At 42.6% G+C, this 20,447-nt stretch overlaps 1 protein-coding gene and 1 pseudogene across 1 annotated transcript in view; one reads left to right on the forward strand and one right to left on the reverse strand.

Annotated features, from left to right (window-relative positions):
* The window catches only part of RBM25 (RNA binding motif protein 25), a 65,714-nt gene extending 45,681 nt beyond the window's left edge, over positions 1–20,033 (reverse strand). The window contains exons 1-4 of the mRNA XM_055288898.2: positions 19,627–20,033; positions 5,905–6,025; positions 1,276–1,325; positions 113–280 (exon numbers count right to left, since the gene is read on the reverse strand). Of these exons, the coding sequence (XP_055144873.1) occupies positions 113–280; positions 1,276–1,325; positions 5,905–6,010 (324 nt within the window). The 5' untranslated portion in view covers positions 6,011–6,025; positions 19,627–20,033. The remainder of the gene's footprint in view (positions 1–112; positions 281–1,275; positions 1,326–5,904; positions 6,026–19,626) is intronic.
* On the forward strand, positions 8,982–9,978 carry LOC129488726 (required for meiotic nuclear division protein 1 homolog; annotated as a pseudogene).
* Positions 20,034–20,447: the final 414 nt, after the last annotated feature.

Here is a 20,447-nt window from a genome sequence, read left to right on the forward strand (position 1 = left end):
AGGATTGAAATTTTTTAAAATAAAAAGCAATCACTGAAAGTCTTCTTTCTGCTTAAGTTTGAAACGTAGAATGATAAAAAAATTTTAGTGAAAAATAACCAGTTTAACTTACAGCTAAGAGTTGTCTTATAAGCATGTCGGAGGCTTTCTCGGAAATGTTGCCAACAAAAACAGTAGTAGTAGGACCACAATTTTCATCATTTTCTTTAGCCTTTAAGCCTGGATGATCCTTTCTTGCGCCCAAATGCTTTCCAACCATAGACACAGTGGGTACTAAGACCTAAGGTGAAGAAACAAAATAAAAATTGATCCAGCAATTAAATTTCCTACCACAATTAACATCAGGCTAAAAACATCAGGATTAAATAAATATATATAGTACATTATTTAAGCTCTGCATGCTTGTATACTTCTAAAGCTCCTAAAGTGCATAGCACATTTCATTAATGCAAACTTATTTGTGACAAGTAAACTTCTACTACTAGATTACCTTTCTTCTTAAAAAAGAAACAAAAATAACCAAGAAAACTTCGTTATGTTTAAGACATAATTTTTACTTTTATTTTCTGAAACGGAATTTTGCTCTGTCACCCAGGCTGGAGTGCAGTGGCATAATCTCAGCTCACTGCAACCTCCGCCTCCTGGGTTCAAGGGACTCTCCTGCCTCGGCCTCCCAAGTAGCTGAGATTACAGGTGCGCACCACCGCACCTAGATAATTTTTTGTATTTTTAGTAGAAACAGGGTTTCACCACGTTGGCCAGGCTAGTCTTGAACTCCTGGCCGCAGGTGATCCTGGCCTATGTCCAGAACATTTAAAATTTATGCCTTAGGCCATATACCTTAGGAAGGTAGGAGAAAACATGTAAAAGGTAGTCCACACAAATTTCATTTCAAAATTTTAATTTTTACAAGGATTCTTATGTTAAGAGATCAGACATGTCACATCCTTCTCCCATCTCCCAGGACCAAGATGAGACGGCAATGAAGAGCCAAAGTCCTAAATGTGTAATAACAAGTATATGAAGAGTCTAGAGAGTAACAGGAAAATCACAGAATTATCTACTTAGGGAGCACATTGCAGGGGCAACTGCATATATGTGCACCTAAGTGAAAATGATACTTATTCAAATAAATGATATGCTCTACAGGGGTGCTCTCATTCTGTCCTTGCTATTCTTTTAAATACTCATAATTTATCTAAGTTTATCACGCTGTTTAGCTTAAAAGCACTAGCACTAACATAACTCATGATTCCTCCTTTAAGTTATACTTACAGTTGGAGCAGGAGCCATAATGCTCATTGGTACAGGAATCATTGGGGTCCCTAAGAAAAGAAAAACCACACTGATTTTATATGACTGCATTCTCTATCGACAACATGCCACACAATTAAGTATCCTTACTCATAATTAACATAAGTGGAACTATAGGACAAATGAAAATGAAATACTGATAAATACTATCTTATTTTCAAAAGAAACGTGGTATCAGGTTGGTCCATATAAACTTACAAAAAAAAGACTACCCTGAAAACAAAATGGCCACCTCAATATGCTTTTGTCTTAAAGAACATAAAATTCTGGATGGTTATCCATTCGGGTTCATGTGGTTTGGTGATCCTCAAAACCAATGCTTTTCACAAATACAGACTGACTTATAGGTGAACATGCTATTAAAGAATCCTTTAAAAGTAAAAACAGCTGGGCGCAGTGGCTCACGCCTGTAATTCCAGCTCTTAGGGAGGCACAGGCGGGAGGATAGATTGAGCCCAGGAGATCGAGACCTGCCTGGGCAAAATAGTGAGACACCGTTCTCCACAAAAAGGAAAAAAAAAAAAAAAGACCAAAAAAAAAGGTAAAACACGTCGTACAACATGGTGATACAGTAAGTGTACTATATTCTTGAAAATAACTAAGAGAAAATCTCCACTTAAAATCTAGTGTTCTCACAACAACAACAAAAGTATGTAAAGTAATACACCATGTGTTAATTAGCTCAATTTAGTCATTCCACAACATGTTATTTCAAAACGTTGTGCACGATAAACATATAAAATTTTGTCAAATAAATAAAGTAAAAACAAATCCTTTGAAAGTTATTTTAAGCATGAGATGAGAAATTTTTGTGGAAATCTAAGAAGAATCTTGTTATTCCTGGTTCTTTCACAGAAAATAAAAATCATGGGCCAGGCGCAGTGGCTCACGCCTGTAATGCCAGCACTTTGGGAGTCAAAGATGGGTAAATCACCTGAGGTCAGGAGTTTGAGACTAGCCTGACCAACATGGAGAAGCCTCGTTTTGACTAAAAATACAAAAATTAGCCAGGCATAGTGGTGCGTGCCTGTAATCCCAGCTACTCAGGAGGCTGAGGCAGAATTGCTTGAATCCGGGAGGCAGAGGTTGCAGTGAGCCGAGATCACACCATTGCACTCCAGCCTGGGGGACAAGTGCAAGACTCTGTCCCCCAAAAATAAATAAATAAAATCATGCTTGTAGTTACAGCTATTCTGGAAGCTGAGGCACAAGGATCCCTGAGCCCAGGAGTTCAAGGCTGCGGTGTGCTATCATTGTGCCTGTGTATAACCACTGTACTCTAGCCTAGGAAACATAGCAAAACTCTATTTATTTAAAAAAAAAAAAAAAAAAAAAAAAAAAGGCGGGGAGTGAGGGGACACGGTAGCTCACACCCATAATCCAAACAGTTTGGGAGGCCAAGACAGGCAGATCGCTTGAGCCGACATGGCAAAACCCCATCTCTACAGAAAATGCAAAAATTAGCCGAGCATGGTGGCACACACTCATAATCCCAGTTACTAGGGAGACTGAATCAGGAGAATCACTTGAACCCAGGAGGCAGAGACTGCAGTGAGCCGTAATGGCGCCACTGCACTCCAGCGACAGAGTGAGACTCTCTCAAAAAAAGCAAAAAAAAAAATCAAAGAAATTTAAAATCTTTTCTACACACCCAATCTACTGGTAAAGAAATTAAAGCACAGATTCTCCATAACCATCTTTTCTGATTCTAAACAAGTGATTAAGCTTACTGCCACCCCCCACCTCCCCACAAGACAGGGTCTTTCTTCCCTATGTTGTCCAGGCTGATCTTGAACTCCTGGGTTCAAGAAATCCTCCTGCCTCAGCCTTCCAAAGCGATGGGATTACAGGTATGAGCCACCATGCCCAGCCTATAACTTCTAGAACACTTGGGCTTTGAATCATGGTTATAGTAAGGCCCATCGAAAAACAGATCTGAGTCACGCATGGTGGCACACACCTATAGTCTCAGCTACTCAGGAGGCTGAGGCAGGAGGATCAGTTGAGTCCAGGAAACAGAGGCCACATTAAGTTATGGTTATGCCACTGTACCCCCAGCCTGGGAGACAAAGAGAGATCCTGTCTCAAAAAAATTAATAAATTAAAAATTAAAATCCAGATCTGCATTATGAGCCTATAAATATATGAAGAAAATCAGGATATAGGGACCAAAGAGAAAACTGATGCCCAAATGAAAGTTGTTCAAAACAATTTCCTTCTACAACTATTATTCTGTTGGATGGCTGATAACTAACTTTATTCAGTTTTCTGAAACATTTTCTCAATTTTCTCAATAGCATTTCCTTTCAGCAAAATTTATCTTAAGGAAAAAATTTTGTCCAAAGGGCCAGTTAGAGCCTTCCAGCAGAATTTAGTCTATTTATGATCCATTATAAAACAACTAAGTTACCACCTAAAATCAGTAATTGTTACATGGGATAATAAAGCAGTAGTGTAAACTGTTACATTACTCCTCTGGCAGCAGATGATAACAAATATACATCCATGATTATCTAGAAGCACAGCTTAAAGCAGCTCCACTATAAGCGTAATGTCTAAAATAGCTTATTAAAGTACTGCATTCTATTCCATAATATACATGCATAAACAGTTGTTCTGATTTTTTTTTTTTTTTTTGAGACAAAGTTTCATTCTTGTTGCCCAGGCTGGAGTGCAGTGGCACCATCTCAGCTCACTGCAACCTCTGCTTCCCAGGTTCAAGCGATTCTCCTGCCTCAGCCTCCTGAGTAGCTGGGATTACAGGCCTGAGCCACCACGCCCGGCTAATTTTTTATATTTTTAGCAGAGACGGCATTTCGCCATGTTGGCCAGACTGGTCTCGAATTCCTGAACTCAGGTGATCCACCCACCTTGGCCTCCCAAAGTGCTGAGGTTACAGGCGTGAGCCACTGTGCCTGGCCTGATTTTTTTAAATTATGATTTTCCCCCAATTCTTGAAGTGTTAAATAATATTCCACAGAAATTCCCATATTTATCTTGTGGCTTTTCAGACCCAAGGGTAGAAGGCTCCCAAAGCTGAGCCTGTGGCAGTAAATTAAAAATTTTACAATGAGTAGTTGAATCCAAAATAAAGACAAGGTCAGGTGCAGGGGCTCACATCTGTAATCCCAGAACTTTGGAAGGCTGAGGCAGGAGTATACCTTGACCCCAGAAGTTCAAGACCAGCCTGGACAAGACGGTGAGACCCCCATCTTTATAAATTTTTTTATTTTATTTTAATTAACAGAACATGGTGGCACAAGCCTGTGGTCCCAGCTACTCAGGAGGACTGAGATGGGAGCCCAGGAGGTCAAGGCTGCAGTGAGCCATGATCATGCCATTGTACTCCAGTCTGGGCAACAAAGTGAGGCCTCGCCCAAAACACACATACACACACGTGCACACACAAACAAAATAAAGACAAACGTGCTGTTTACACAACCCCGTAACATACATGCTATGAATTAACAACCCGTCATGAGTCAACCAACTGCAATGTTCTTAAGTCAAAAGAAAAATTTCTTATAAGCAAAGATTTTTGTTTTTTCAAAGATGAGGTCTCACTCTTTGGACTTGAACTCCTGGGCTCAGGCCATCCTCCCACCTCAGTCTCCTGAATAGCTGGGACAACAGACACGCACCACCACACCCAGCATAAGCAATGTTAACTATGTACTTCAGGATAGTGGTTCTCAAATGTGGATTCTCCATGCTTAAATGAGTGCCAAAAATTACCTGTGAATTTGTCAAAAATTAAGATTCCTGAGCCCCAATTTCTGAGGATCTGATTCAGAGGGCTGGAGCAGGGTCTGAACATTTTTTTTTAACTCCATAAATCTTTACTTATATTGACTTATAATATACACTTTTAAGTATCTGGAAAAATAAAGAAAAAACTAATAACCTTACTGCTTCCCTTTTTAGTAAGGGGATAGCAATAGCAGTTATGGGGTTATATGAAGAAAATTTTTCACTGTATTACTTTCTGTATTTTTTTTTTGTTTTTGAACAATGTGTATGTATTACCCATTTTTTTTAAATATAGAATTTTTAGGCAGGGCATGGTGGCTCACACCTGTAATCCTGCACGTTGGGAGCCGAAGGCCGGCGGATCATTTGAGGCCAGGAGTTCAAGGCCAGCCTGGCCAACATAGCGAAACCCTGTCTCTACTAAAAATACAAAACTTAGCCAGGCATGGTGGGAGGTGCGTGCAATCCCAGCTACTCGGGAGGCTGAGGCAGAGAATTGCTTGAGCCTAGGAGGTGGAGGTTGCAGTGAGCTGAGATCGTGCCACTGCACTCCAGCCAGGGTGACCGAGCAAGACTCTAGCTCAAAAAAATAATAATAATAAATAAAAGAATTTTTAAAAAGCTTTCCAGATGAGAAGAAAAAAAAAAATTTCCAGATAAGTTTGATACTCAGCCAGATATAAAAGCTACTGCTATAGGAAAAAGAGACATCCACATTTCCCAAACGATTCTGAGAGTCATCTTCACTAACACCGTCACATATCTAACATTTTCCTGAAGTTAGTATCGCAAAGACAAAAGTACAAGTTTAATGACAAAAAACAGTAACAACAAACTTACCTGGAGGTACAGGTGGAGGAAATCCTGGAAACTGTGGGGGTGGGATCCCTGGTGGGAGTGCTGGGATTCCCATGGGAGGGCGATTCAAATGAGGGGGAAAAGACATTCTTACTGCAGCAGTCTAAAGAAAAAAGGACATGACAAATCATTTTATTTGAAAACTTCCGTTTTAATATGCCTTCTTTGTTGACTTTCATTTTTAGAGTATCTGCAAAATTCTGAACTTTTCTTACCCAAAGAAGTTGGCAAAGACTCTCTTTTCTGTCTGTTCATTGAGAATTCTTACAACTTAGATTTTTTTCTAAAATAAGCTTCCAAAATGTACATGATCCAAGTTCAGGACAGACTCCTACAATCATGTAGGAATACACACAAAGGAAGAAAAAAATTTTGAGGTTCAGTTAACATCCAAAAATTAAATACCAAACATAAACGAATCTTTTTAGACCAAACTGAAAATCCAGATGGGTATCTAATCTAATAGTTTTTAAGTGTTCTGATACTTTTTTTTTTGAGACAGTCTCACTCTGTGGACAGGCTAGAGTGCAGTGGCACAATCTCCGCTCATTGCAACCTCCACCTCCTGGGTTCAAGCGATTCTCCTGCCTGAGCCTCCCGAGTAGCTGGGACTACAGGAGTGTACCACCATGCCCAGCTAATTTTTGTATTTTCAGTAGAGACGGGGTTTCACTATGTTGGCCAGGATGGTCTCCATCTCTTGACCTCAAGTGATCCACCCTCCTCGGCCTCCCGAAGTGCTGGGATTACAGGCGTGAGCCACCATGCCTGGCCTTTTGTTTTTGTTTTTTTTTTTTTTTTGAGATGTAGTCTAGCTCTGTCGCCAGGCTGGAGTGCAGTGGTGCAATCTCGGCTTACTGCAACCTCCACCTCCTGGGTTCAAGCAATTCTCCTGCCTCAGCTTCCTGAGCAGCTGGGATTACATGTGCGCGCCACCACACCCGGCTAATTTTTATCTTTTTAGTAGAGACGGGGTTTCACCATGTTGGCCAAGATGGTCTCGGTCTCCTGATCTTATCATCTGCCTGCCTCAGCTTCCCAAAGTGCTAGGATTACAGGCCTGAGCCACCGCGCCCGGCTCATTTTTCTAACATCTATCAGAATCCCAAAAACTAAAGGTACCAAGTTACACAGAATTTGTTGCTTCAATGCTGGCCACTTCCTAAGAGACAAATGTGCTCATAAACTATACATCTCAGTAGGGGGAAATAAACTCCTGACTTCCAGTCATATAGTAACCATTCAAATATAAAGAGAACATACAACTTTTGACAAGAGAAAAAAAAGTCATAGTTTTTTTTTAAACTTAAAAAGTAAACCTTGTAACCATTCTTGAAACAAAACTGAAGAATCAGAAGCTAGCATTTGAATTTTTAAAGTTTAAGAACAGGTTGGTTGCAGTGGCTCACGCCTGTAATCCCAACACTTTGGGAGGTCAAAGTGGGTGGATCACCTGAGGTCAGGAGTTCGAGACCAGCCTCACCAACATGATGAAACCCCGTCCCCACTTACAAAAAAAAAAAAAAAAAAAAAAAAACATTAGCAGGATATGGTGGTGTGCGCCTGTAATCCCAGCTACTCGGAAGGCTGAGGCAGGAGAATCACTTGTAAACCACTGCACTCCAGCATGGGTGACAGAGCAAGACTCTGTCTCAGGGTGGGAAGAAAAAGAAAAAGAAAAAAAAAGAACATATTTGTTTCACTTAGTTTGTCATGTTAAAGAAAACTTTGTCATTTTGTTAAGTATTGCCATTTAATGCTAATATTTAAATTTTAGAATTTTTAGTATTAAAAACAATTTCCAAATTAGCCAAGCATGGTAGTGCGTACCTATGGCCCCACCTACTTGGAAGGCTGATGCAGGAGGACGGCTTGAGGCTGAGAGAGCAAGACCCTGTCTCAAAAAAAAAAAAAAATTTCACCTCAAACTTTATTTTCAGCAACACACTTTTTTTTTTTTTTTTTTTTTTAAGAAACAGGGTCGGTCAGGTGCAGTGGCTCACACCTGTAATCCCAACACTTTGGGAGGCCAAGGCGGACAGATCACCTGAGGTTGGGAGTTCAGGACCAGTCTAGCTTACATGGAGAAACCCCATCTCCACTAAAAATACAAAATTAGCTGGGCATGGTGGCGCATGCCTGTAATCCCAGCTACATGGGAGGCTTAGGCAGGAGAATCGCTTGAACCAGGGAGGTGGAGGTTGCAGTGCGCCATTGCACTCCAGCCTGGGCAACAAAAGCGAAATCCCGTCTCAAAAAACAAATAAAAAAAAATTTGTCTCTACTATTTTGTCTTTTATGTTTTACAGAAACATAAAAAGAGAAAACATAAAAAGTGTAAGTCTTCCACTTCCTTGCCCCCAATCCCAACAGTTTGGTATCTACCACTGTGCTCTTCTTAATTTCTATAAACTAATAATTTTTATTTTTCTACAACCAATCACATCATGTGAATTTCTCCCTCATCATAATCGCCATCTCTTCGTGTCAGTTCACAAAAGTTTTATTCCAAGCCGGGACGGTGGCTCTCGTCTGCAATCCCAACACTTTGGGAGGCCAAAGCGGGTGGATCACTTGAGGTCAAGAGTTCTAGACCAGCCTGGCCAACCTGGTGAAACCCCATCTCTACTAAAAATACAAAAACTAGCCAAGTATGGTGGCACATGTCTGTAATCCCAGCTACTCGGGAGGCTAAGGCAAGAGAATCACTTGAACCCAGGGGGCGGAGTTTGCAGTGAGCTGAGATCGTGCCACTACACTCCAGCTTGGGTGACAGACAGTCTGTCTAAAAAAAATAAAATAAAAATAAAGTCTTATTCCACTCTTTATAATGCAGTAAATTGGCCGGGTGCGGTGGCTCACGCCTATAATCCCAGCACTTTGGGAGGCCGAGGTGGGCGGATCACAAGGTCAAGAGATTGAGAGCATCCTGGCCAGCATGGTGAAACCCCGTCTCTACTAAAAATACAAAAATTAGGAGAGGGGGTAGCTGCAGTAGTGAGAGGCTGGTGCTGCAGCTCTTTCCCTGCAGTCCAGCCAAGGAAGCGTGAGTCCCTGGCGCTTCCTTCTCTTCGGACAGAGAGCTTGGGATGTGGTAATGCCAGCCAGACTTCTCAGAGCCATGGTCAGATCTACCGTACGTTGTCAAAAGCACATCAGTGCCAAAGAATTGGTCATCTAATGTTAAAACCACTTAAGGAATTTGAAAATACAACATGCAGCACTCTGATAATACGTCAAAACTTGGATTTGTTCCTTCCTGATAATACAGCTGGTGGTTTGAATAAGTCTCAGATCCTGTAAATGAACCAAAAAAAAAAAAAAAAAAAAAAGGTCGGGCGCGGTGGCTCACGCCTGTAATCCCAGCACTTTGGGAGGCCGAGGCGGGCGGATCACGAGGTCAGGAGATCGAGACCATCCTGGTTAACACGGTGAAACCCCGTCTCTACTAAAAATACAAAAAATTAGCCGAGCGCAGTGGCGGGCGCCTGTAGTCCCAGCTACTTGGGGGGCTGAGGCAGGAGAATGGCGTGAACCCAGGAGGCGGAGCTTGCAGTGAGCCGAGATTGCGCCACTGCACTCCGGGCTGGGAGAAAGAGCGAGACCCCGTCTCAAAAAAAAAAAAAAAAAAAATCAAATACAAGCATTGTCTCTCCATTAAATGCTGCTCATTGCCAAGATGAAAAGGCACACCTTCCAACCATGAAATCCTCTGGTACTCACAAGACAGTGACCCACAAACCAAATCTATTGGGGTCTAAATGTTTTATAAAAATATTAAAGAGGCATTTCTCATCTGTATCAATGGAAACATTTGTTCCAAAACAAGGCTTTCCACATATCAAGAGACCACTAAAAGCATCCAGGACCAAGCAGCCATCCAGGACCAACCTTCCAGTTCTGTCTGTGAATGAGGTAAAGTTGGGGTGGCCGTGGCTCCTGTCCTTAGTGATCACTGCTCACGCTAAACCAGTGTGCGCTACACCCCTGCCTTACCGCCAACTTAAGAAACTGGCAGTCAACTCAGACTTCTCCATCAAGATCTTTGAAGCCTAATAAATATTCAAAGAGATTCAAAATCTTAATTTTGAAGAATTAATGATACATATAAAACAAAATACATATAAAATGTACATATAAAACAAAAAACATATGATACATATAAAACAAAAAACATATAAAAACAAAATACAGGCCAGGTGCGGTGGCTCACACCTGTAATCCCAGCACTTTGGGAGGCCGAGGCAGGTGGGGGGGGGGTGGATCACGAGGTCAGGAGATCGAGACCACAGTGAAACCCCATGGTCTCCACTAAAAATACAAAAAAAAAAAAAAAAAAAAAAATTAGCTGGGTGCGGTGGCATGCGCCTGTAGTCCCAGCTACTCGGGAGGCTGAGGCAGGAGAATGGTGTGAACCTGGGAGGTGGAGCTTGCAGTGAGCCGAGATCACACCACTGCACTCTAGCCTGGGCGACAGAGTGAGACTGTCTCAAAAAAAAAAAAAAAAATACAGGCAATAAAATATGAAAAAAATACAAAAATTAGCCAGGTGTGGTGGCGCATGCCTGTAGTCCCAGCTCTCAGGAGGCTAAGGCAGGAGAATCGCTTGAACCTGGGAGGCGGAGGCTGTAGTGACCCGAGATCAAGCCACTGCACTCCAGCCTGGCAACAGAGCAAAACTGTCTCAAAAATAATAAAATAATAATAATGCAGTAAATTATTATAATACGGACATACTTATTTAACCAACATTAACAGTTGGCTCCACTTTCAGCTTTCACAAATAATATTGAACATTCCTGGAGATAACAGACATATAACTGTATGCATCTGTACAGGTAATTCTCTAATACAGGTTAGAACTATATGTATCTGATTAGCTGGGCGTGGTGGCAGGTGCCTGTAGTCCCAGCTACTCGGGAGGCTGAGGCAGGAGAATCACTTGAACCTGGGAGGCGGAGGTTGCAGTGAGCCGAGATGGCGCCATTGCACTCCAGCCTGGGCGACAGAGTGAGACTCCATGTCAAAAAAAAAAACAAACTATATGTATCCAAACTTTACCTCCAAAATCGTCCCTGAAAACTAGCATAGAAATGTATATTCCCACCACCAGAATATGGGTATGCCCTTTCCTCATATCCTCATCATTGCTAGAATAGATCAGTGTCAAAATTCTCACAATTTTATAAGTAAAATATACTCTTATTTCAATTTACATTTCCCTCATGACTAATGAGGTTGAGTATCTGTTCACCTGTTTACTAGATATTTCTCCAAAACAGAAAAGCATGACCTACATGTTCACAGCTCTACTTCCTCAGAATTCCTTTGACTTAAATTGGCATAATTCATATTCAATAAAACTAAACTTCAACTTCAGAAAACAGTATACTTAAAATATTTAGAAAACTTTATAGGTAAAGGAATCCCTAGGATGAATTTTTTTTTTTTTTTTGAGATGGAGTCTTGCTCTGTCACCCAGGCTGGAGTGCAGAGGCACCATCTTGGCTCACTGAAACCTCTGCCTGTCGGGTTCAAGCGATTCTCCTGCCTCAGCCTCCAAGTAGCTGGGATTACAGGTGCACACCACCAGGCGAGCACCACCAAGCTCAGCTAATTTTTGTATTTTTAGTAGAGACGGGGTTTCACCATGTTTGGTCAGGCTGGTCTCGAACCCCTGGCCTCAAGTGATCTGTCGGCCTCGGCCTTCCAAAGTGCTGGGATTACAGGCCTAAGTCACTGCGCCCAGCCCTTAGGAGGATTTAATATACTTGGCAAATGAGGTATTAGAAATGTTTTAAACAGTAGGTACGTTGTCAGTACATATTAACAAATGAAAAACACAAGATTGCAAGACTGTAAATGTGTTGGGTTTTAAAATCAACTTTCTGTAAAACTTTTTGACCAAAACCAAAAACTGGGGGTGGTATCTCTTTTTAAAACAAAAAGGGCTACTGTCCTACTTACAGAAGCTCTTCTATTATCATTATAATAGCCTATCTCAGCGCTTTCTTAGGGTAGTTGGTTTTCATACCTGTTGAATAAACTGATTAATGAATAAATCAGTAAACAAACTCTGAGGACTTCAATAAACAAATTTATTATGCTATCTCATGCCGCATACTATATTCTAGCAATGGCCCAGTGCCTAGCCTCACGATGGTTACAAGACTGGGCCATGAACTCATTTTTAAAACCACTTTTCCTCCACTAATATTAGATATAAATAATGCTTAAAAACTAAAACTCTCGGCCAGGGGCGGTGGCTCACACCTATAATCCCACCACTTTGGGAGGCCAAGGCGGGCAGATCACTGGAGGTCAGGAGTTCGAGACCAGCCTGGCCAACATGGTAAAACCCCGTCTCCACCAAAAATATAAACACTGGGCTGGGTGAGGTGGCTCACGCCTGTAATCCCAGCACTTTGGGAGGCCAAGGCAGGCAGATCACAAGGTCAGGAAAGTGAGACCATCCTGGCCAACACGGCGAAACCCCACCTCTAATACAAAAAATTATCCAGGCGTGGTAGCATGCGCCTGTAGTCCCAGCTACTCAGGAGGCTGAGGCAGGGGTTGCAGTGAGCCAAGACTGAGCCACTGTACTCCACCTTGGCGACAGAGCAAGACTCAGTTTCAAAAAAAAAAAAAAAAATTAGCCGGGCACAGTGGCTCACCCCTGTAATCCCAGCACTTTGGGAGGCCGAGGCAGACAGATCACTTGAGGTCAGGAATTGGAGACCAGCCCGGACAACATGGTGAAACCCCGTCTCTACTAAAATACAAAAACTACCCGGGTGTGGTGGCAGGTGCCTGTAATCCCAGCTACTCAAGAGGGAAAGGCAGGAGATCACTTGAACTCGGGAGGCCGGGGTTGCAGTGAGCCAAGATCGCGCCACTGCACTCTAGCCTGGGTGACACAGTGAGACTCCGTCTCAAAAGAAAACAAACCAAAAAAATTAGCCAGGTGTGGTGGTGCACACCTGTAATCCCAACTACTCTGGAAGGTGAGGCAGGAGAATTGCTTGAACCTGGGAGGCAGATGTTGCAGTGGGCCAAGGTCACGCCACTGCACTCCAACCTGAGAGTGACAGAGTAAGACTCTGTCTAAAAAAATAAATAAATAAATAAAACTCTATATTCCTGGTATTTAAGTTATATTTTACGGTTTTTAAACGTGTAATTCATTCTGTAGAGTAAACCAGATATATTTAATTTTCGTTTATGCCAATATACCCATTCCATTCACTTCAAATTTTTCCATAACATTATTCCCCTTTATTTGTAGCTGCCAAAACTTGCTTGATGATAGGCTGGACTTCAAAGGTGAAGGCAAAAACACCAGTTAACGGCTAATTTTTATGGATATTCCCTTAAGATAATTGGCCTCTCCTGGGCGCGGTGGCTCATGCCTGTAATCCCAGCACTTTGGGAGGCCGAGGCGAGCAGATCACAAGGTCAGGAGTTCGAGGCCAGACTGGCCAACATGGTGAAAGCCTGTCTCTATTAAAAATACAAAAATTAGCCGGGCGTGGTGGTAGGCGCCTGTAGTCCCAGCTACTCGGGAGGCTAAGGCAGGAGAATTGCTTAAACCTGGGAGGCGGAGGTTGCAGTGAGCTGAGACTGTGCCACTGCACTCCAGCCTGGGCGACAGAGCGAGACTCCATTTCAAAACAAAAATAAAAAAATTGGTCTCTCATGGAAATTCAGAAAACATTTCTCATCTTTGATAAATACTAATGTCCACTTTAAGCAGCCTAAAAAGAGATTACCAACGACTTATTTCAACACAGGTTTATATGTTTTGCCATGTGAAACTGATTGAGAATTAACTTTTATAATCATAAGCAAAGCTTATCTGTTACCTATAGATGATAAACAAAATAAATTATAATACATTGAAAGATGGTATGTACTCTGTAGAAAAATAAATTAGGGAAGAGAGCTATGGAGCAGTTTATTTTAAATACAGTGATTAGGCTTCACCAAGAAGGTGAAGATTAGAATAAAGATTTAAAAGAGGCAGAGGCAGGAAGCCCTACTCATATGTGGGGGAAAGAGACTTCTAAGCAAAGGAAAAGACAAATACAAAAGGTGTGTTTGAGGGAGGAATAGCAAGGCCAACAGTATGACTGGAGCAGAATAAATGAAGAAAATCAGAGATAAATACTGAGTATTACGAGTAAAATGTAGCGCTATGTAGCACACTGTAAACATTTTAGTTTTAACTCTGTATGAGGTGAAAATCATTTGAAGAGTTTCTGACTTCTCACATTTTAACAGTATTACTGGCCACTGTGTTAAGCCTAGAAGGGAACAGGATACAAGCAAGAGACTGGCACAATAATCCATATAAGAGATGGTAGCCTGGAGAGATGGTGGCCTGGAACAGGTGGTAGTGGTGAAAGTGCTATCAAGTTGTTGGATCCTGGATATATTTTGAAGGCAGCCAATAGGATTTGCTGAGGGATTGTATAACATGTGGGATTTAAGAGAGAGAAATGCAGAGTTATCTTATGGCACTGAAATCATTTCCATAGCATTTTTTAAAATATTGAAAGTACCTCACTTTTAGAAGGTTCAAAGCACCTTTTCCTGCTAAGTATGAAACTCTATAGCCCACGATAATAAAAACGGGAACCTGGGCCAGGTGCAGTGGCTCATACCTGTAATCCCGGCACTTTGGGAGGCCAAGGCAGGCAGATCACTTGAGCTCAGGAGTTCAAGACCAGCCTGGGCAACATGGTGAAACCCCATCTCTACCAAAAATGCAAAAAATTAGCCAGGTGTGGTAGCATGCATCTGTGGTCCCAGATACTCAGGAAGCTGAGATGGGAGAATCGCTTGAGCCCGGGAGGTGGAGGTTGCAATGAGCCGAGCTCACACCACTGCACTCAAGCCTGGGCGACAGAGTGAGGCCCCCCCAAAATTAAATAAAATAACAGAAACCTATGATGGAAGGGTTCTCTATCTCTAGTGTGGTGGTGGTCACACAAGTATATGCATTTGTCTAAACTCACTGAAATTAAAACGGATGCATTTTATTGTATGCAAATTTTATCTCAAGAAATCTGGTCCAAAAAGAAACCCTGAAGACGTATCTCTAGTACTCAACATATGCATGTACTCAGCTTTTCTTTTTTCCACTTTTTTCTCTTTAAATCTTTCAAACTATTTTTTTCTGCACTCTTAAGAATACTGCAAGTATGCAAAATACAGCAAAACACTGCTAATAAGCATTCCTCTATTGTAGACTTATTCAGATAGAAACAGAATTATTTATCCCAGGATAGATTATTTTAGAGTAACTCCATCAGTACACTACGTGCCAAATTTCTGAAATGATAATGAACTGAGATTCCTCTCAGCGAATATTCACATACAACTCACTCATTCATTCAATATCTACTTCCAATTATGTGTCAGGTCTGCAGGAATTATTCCTAGAAAAAAAAAGTGTTTTATGCCCAAAGAAGAATGGGAAATGCTTAACAGAAAAACTAATTTTACAGCAAAGCTTTTCAGAAGTATGAAAATACTCAATTGTTTGGAAATCTCCAAAAAAGAGTTGATCTTTTTCTGACATTGCCACTTTGTTGTTTTACCATCTTCAATGATTAAAGAGCAACACTCCTGTGCCTGCCTATAGTCACAGCTACGCAGGAGGATCGCTTGAGCCCTGGAGTTCTGGGCTGCAGCACACTACCGATCAGGTGTTCATGCTAAGTTCATTCAGCATTAATATGGTGACCTCCTGGGATGACAGAGAACCACCAGGCTGCCAACAGAGAAGGGCAAAACTCCCAAACTGATCAGTAGTAGGATTACGCCTGTGAATAGCCACTGCACTCCAGCCTGAGCAACACAGGAAGAATCCATCTTTTTAAAAACAAAAACAAGGCTGGGTGCAGTGGTTCATACCTGTAATCCCAGCACTTTGGGAGGACGAGGCAGGTGGATTCTTTGAGCCTGAGTTCCAGACCCGCTTGGGCAACATGGTGAAACCCCATCTCTACCAAAAATACAAAAAAATAGCCAGGCATGGTGGCGTGCACCTGTGGTCCCAGCTACTTGGGAGGCTGGGGTGGGAGGATTGCTTAAGCCTGAAATGCATAAGTTGCCATGAGCCAAGATCGCAGCACTGCACTCCAACCTGGGTGAAAGAGACCCCATCTCAAAAACCAAATAAAACAAAAAAGCAGCGCTATCTACTACTATCTATACAGAAAAATGAGTGCTTGCCTAAAACTGGGGTGGAACAGGGTGACTTGCAAACAGACAGAAGGAATCCTTTTGGGGTAATGCATGCATAACTTTGTATATTTACCAAAAATCATTGAATTGTGCACTTACACGTGAATTTTCTATGTCAATATAGTTCATATAGTTGCCATTTTAAAAAAGGTATATTGGCCAAGTGCAGTGGCTCACGCAATCCCAACACTTTGGGAGGCCAAGGCACACAGATCACATGAGGTCAGAAGTTCCAAGACCAGCCTGGACAACATGGTCAAACCCCGTCTCTACTAAAAATACTAAAATTGGCCAGGCATGGTGGCGGGCGCCTATAATTCCAGCTTCTATGGAGGATGAAGCAAGAGAATTGCTTGACCCCGGGAGACGGAGGTTACAGTGAGGTGAGATCGCGCCACTACACTCCAGCCTGGGCGACAGAGCGAGACTCCATCTCCAAAAAAAAAAAAAAAAGTATACCAACTCAGAAAAATCGGCAAAATCTATTTAAGAACTGTAGATTTTTATCTACAGTTTTATCTATTTTATCAATGTTAGTTTCCTGATTTTGAGATTTTGATTGTTGTACTGTTGTTACATAAGACTAGTCCTAATTTTTAGGAAATACACTTAAGTATTTATGGGTTAAGGGGCATCACATCTGCAACTTACTAGCAAAACATTTCAGAAGAAACCTATGAAGAGAACGATAAAGCAAATTGGCAAAATGTTAACATTTGAGGAATCTGGTGACAGATATCTGAGATTTCTTTTGTTCTATTCTTGCAACTTTTTTTGTAAATCTGAAATTATGTCTAAATAAAAAGTTAAAGGCCGGGCGCGGTGGCTCAAGCCTGTAATCCCAGCACTTTGGGAGGCCGAGGCGGGCAGATCACGAGGTCAGGAGATCGAGACCATCCTGGCTAACACGGTGAAACCCCGTCTCTACTAAAAATACAAAAAATTAGCCGGGCGTGGTGGCGGGAGCCTGTAGTCCCAGTTACTTGGGAGGCTGAGGCAGGAGAATGGCGTGAACCCGGGAGGCGGAGCTTGCAGTGAGCCGAGATCGCGCCACTGCACTCCAGCCTGGGGGACAGAACAAGACTCCGTCTCAAAAAAAAAAAAAAAAAAAAAAAAGTTAAAAGCCAATACCAATAATTCTGGGTAGTGGAATTTTGTTCTTCCTTTTCGTTTCAGCAACTTTCAATTTTCAAAAAAAGGTAGAAAAGCTATTTAAGAAGAATCGAAAATCCCCTTTTGTGAATGGCAGTGACAGTGTTTGAAAAGTCAATCAAGAGATCTCTAAAATACAGACTGTTTTAGCAAGATGTTAAGATTCATAAATGATTCCGTTGCTTCCAAAGCTATAAAATAATGTAAATTTTCACTAAATCATGTGTAAATAAGAAAAGTAAACTGCTAATTTGTCTGTGGACAAAAACATAACTTGAAAATTCCACAGGCCGGGCGCGGTGGCTCACGCTTGTAATCCCAGCACTTTGGGAGGCCGAGGCGGGCGGATCACGAGGTAAGGAGATCGAGACCACAGTGAAACCCCGTCTCTACTAAAAATACAAAAAAATTAGCCGGGCGTGGTGGCGGGCGCCTGTAGTCCCAGCTACTCGGAGAGGCTGAGGCAGGAGAATGGCGTGAACCCGGGAGGCGGAGCTTGCAGTGAGCCGAGATTGCGCCACTGCACTCCAGCCTGGGCGACAGAGCGAGACTCTGTCTCAAAAAAAAAAGAAAAAAATAAAAAAAAAAGAAAATTCCAAATTCCTGTTAGGTCTGAAGTAGTTATCCAATGTTAACAAGGACTAGTTTTACAGGCGCGGTGGCTCACGCCTGTAATCCCAGCACTTTGAAAGGCCGAGGCGGGCGGATCACGAGGTCAGGAAATCGAGACCATTCTGGCCAACATAGTGAAACCTCGCCTCTATTAAAACTACAAAAATTAGCCGGGCGTGGTGGCGAGCGCCTGTAGTCCCAGCCACTCAGGAGGCTGAGGCAGGAGAATCGCTTGAACCTGGGAGGCGGAGCTTGCAGTGCGCCAAGATCGTGCCACCGCACTCCAGCCTGGGCAACAGAGCAAGACTCCGTCTCAAAAAAAAAAAAAAAAAAAAAAAAACCACACACACAAAACAAAAAAAATTCAAGAGTCAGGGTTGGACTCTTACATTTCATTGAAAATTCTTAAATAACAAATTACGTCAATATAGATTTAAATGCTTACTATGTGTTACCTGGATACTGCACGAAGGATTTTACATACGTTTTTCTCAATCCCCAACCCCAATAACGTATAGATGCTACTATAAATTCATTTTACAGAGGAACAAAAACCAAAGCTTAAAATAAAAAGAAAAAAGAAAAAGAAAAACCAAGGCTTTAAGTTAAAAGAATTAGAATAGTGTAAGATTCACTTGAATCATGAGTAACTTATGACCAACTTAATCCCTTTCAAGTCCTCTGAATGTTTTTGGAAATAGCCTTTAAAAAAATTAAAAGCTCCAAAGACAATACAAAAATTATTTATACATTACTGCCAACGGCCTAATACACAGAGTACTTCACACTAATACAGCAGTAGGGTGCAACAGAGGTCCAATCTCTTCCCTTCTCTTGGCTCCTCTCTGCCCAGTATCAAAATGGCATTTCCATGGCAATATAAATCCATATTACATAACCTCCGAAAAATCTTCATAGTCCTACGTCTATTCCGGAAAACCGTATTTAAAAGCATGATTGACGACCAAAGAAAAATGAGAAAGTAACATTTTAATGTGGAGCTTAGTAATCGCCTAGAATGAATGGCGATATACAGTTTACTGCATCGTCCAATGCGCAAAAGAGGCAGGATGACAAAATTCATGACTATCTTAAGCAAGCCAGGAGACTGCTAAAAAGGTAGGTTTTAGCTCAATTCCAAGGGGGTGGGGCCCAATTCACTTGGTGGCGGGCTCTAGATGGCCAAAGAGGAAGGGAAAGATATCCGTTGGTGGCCAGCACCTCGCTAAAAAGGGTGGGTAGACGCTAACTTCAAGGCAACGGCTGGGGCCAGAGTGTCCCAGGCCCGAAAACCTACTGTGGGGCTCCGGTAAGCTAGGGGGCTCAGGGAAGGGCTCCCCTGGAGCAGATCGATCGTTTTGTGTCTAACGTGGAGCCCAGGAGGGGCAGAGACGATATACTCCGCGGCGGAACGTGGAAGGGAAAGGGAAAGTGGGCGACAATGCAAGACGGAAAGCTCAAGCCGTAGGTCTGGCCTCCACCAGCTCCGGCTGGGCCCACAGGTTTTCCAGGCCTTAGAGAAGAGGAGAAACCAAGCCTCGTGCCGACCCCTCCCCCACCCCCGCCTCCGCGCCCCCCCTTACCTCTACCCCACCCTGGCGCTTTCGCAGACACCCCGGCTTTTCCTCCTCCACCAGCTGAGGCACCCCGTCTCCCGGTTTCCACACGCGTTCAGAGACACAAACTCACCCGCCGCTGAAGAAACGGTACTGCCTTCGCGACCTTCTGGGATCCAGGTTACGAGTGCGCTCCACTGGTTGGAGATTTCTGCCCACCGCTCGCCAGAGAGACTGAGCGCCGAAGTGCCTACTCGCACAGGCCGCAAATACAGCCGCGCTGCGCGGGGAGCTGCTGGAGGTCTTCCTCTTGCCCGGCGTGCACTGCGGCCGGGGGCGGGGAGCGCAGAACCATAGAGAGGAATGTATATAGATCGTCTCCGCTGTTGGCTTTGACTCATCAAGCCGAGACGAATAACCATAGAGAAGCAGCGTCTACGGCTCCTAGAAAGGCCCGAACTGTAAATTATGACCCACCATGTTTGATTGGAGCCGACTGTATCTTACGACTACGGGACGCCATCTTGAGGTCAAGGTTCCGGCTGGGCACGGCGCGAGGAGTGTTAGAGGATTTCTCACTTTTCGTAGTTTTTCGGGGCGTAGAACCTTGCTTTGTGATTCCTTGAGGTTCGAGGAACTGATAACTGGGCGCGATCCGCAACCTCAGTGTTAAACCCCAAGTGCCGTTATAACAACTACTCGAGATTAACAAATAATTGGCAAAGGCTGTGGAGGTTTTTTGAAAAGCAAAAGCTTATGCGTAGTTGTAGGGCCAAAGAGGTGGCTAGAAGATGTTTGGAAAAACGTGAAAAGTCCTGTAATACTAGTTAACACAGCTTTCGTTCTGTAATCTAAACGTGCTAAAAGAACTTAGCTTAAGTTAATGGAAATGAATAAAATTAATCATAAATGATTACGTTATTCAAATTGTGGACCTTATAGGCAATATCTAGT

The sequence above is a fragment of the Symphalangus syndactylus genome, chromosome 8 (genome assembly GCF_028878055.3).
Source record: "Symphalangus syndactylus isolate Jambi chromosome 8, NHGRI_mSymSyn1-v2.1_pri, whole genome shotgun sequence".
In the NCBI taxonomy this organism is placed as follows: Eukaryota; Metazoa; Chordata; class Mammalia; order Primates; family Hylobatidae; genus Symphalangus; species Symphalangus syndactylus.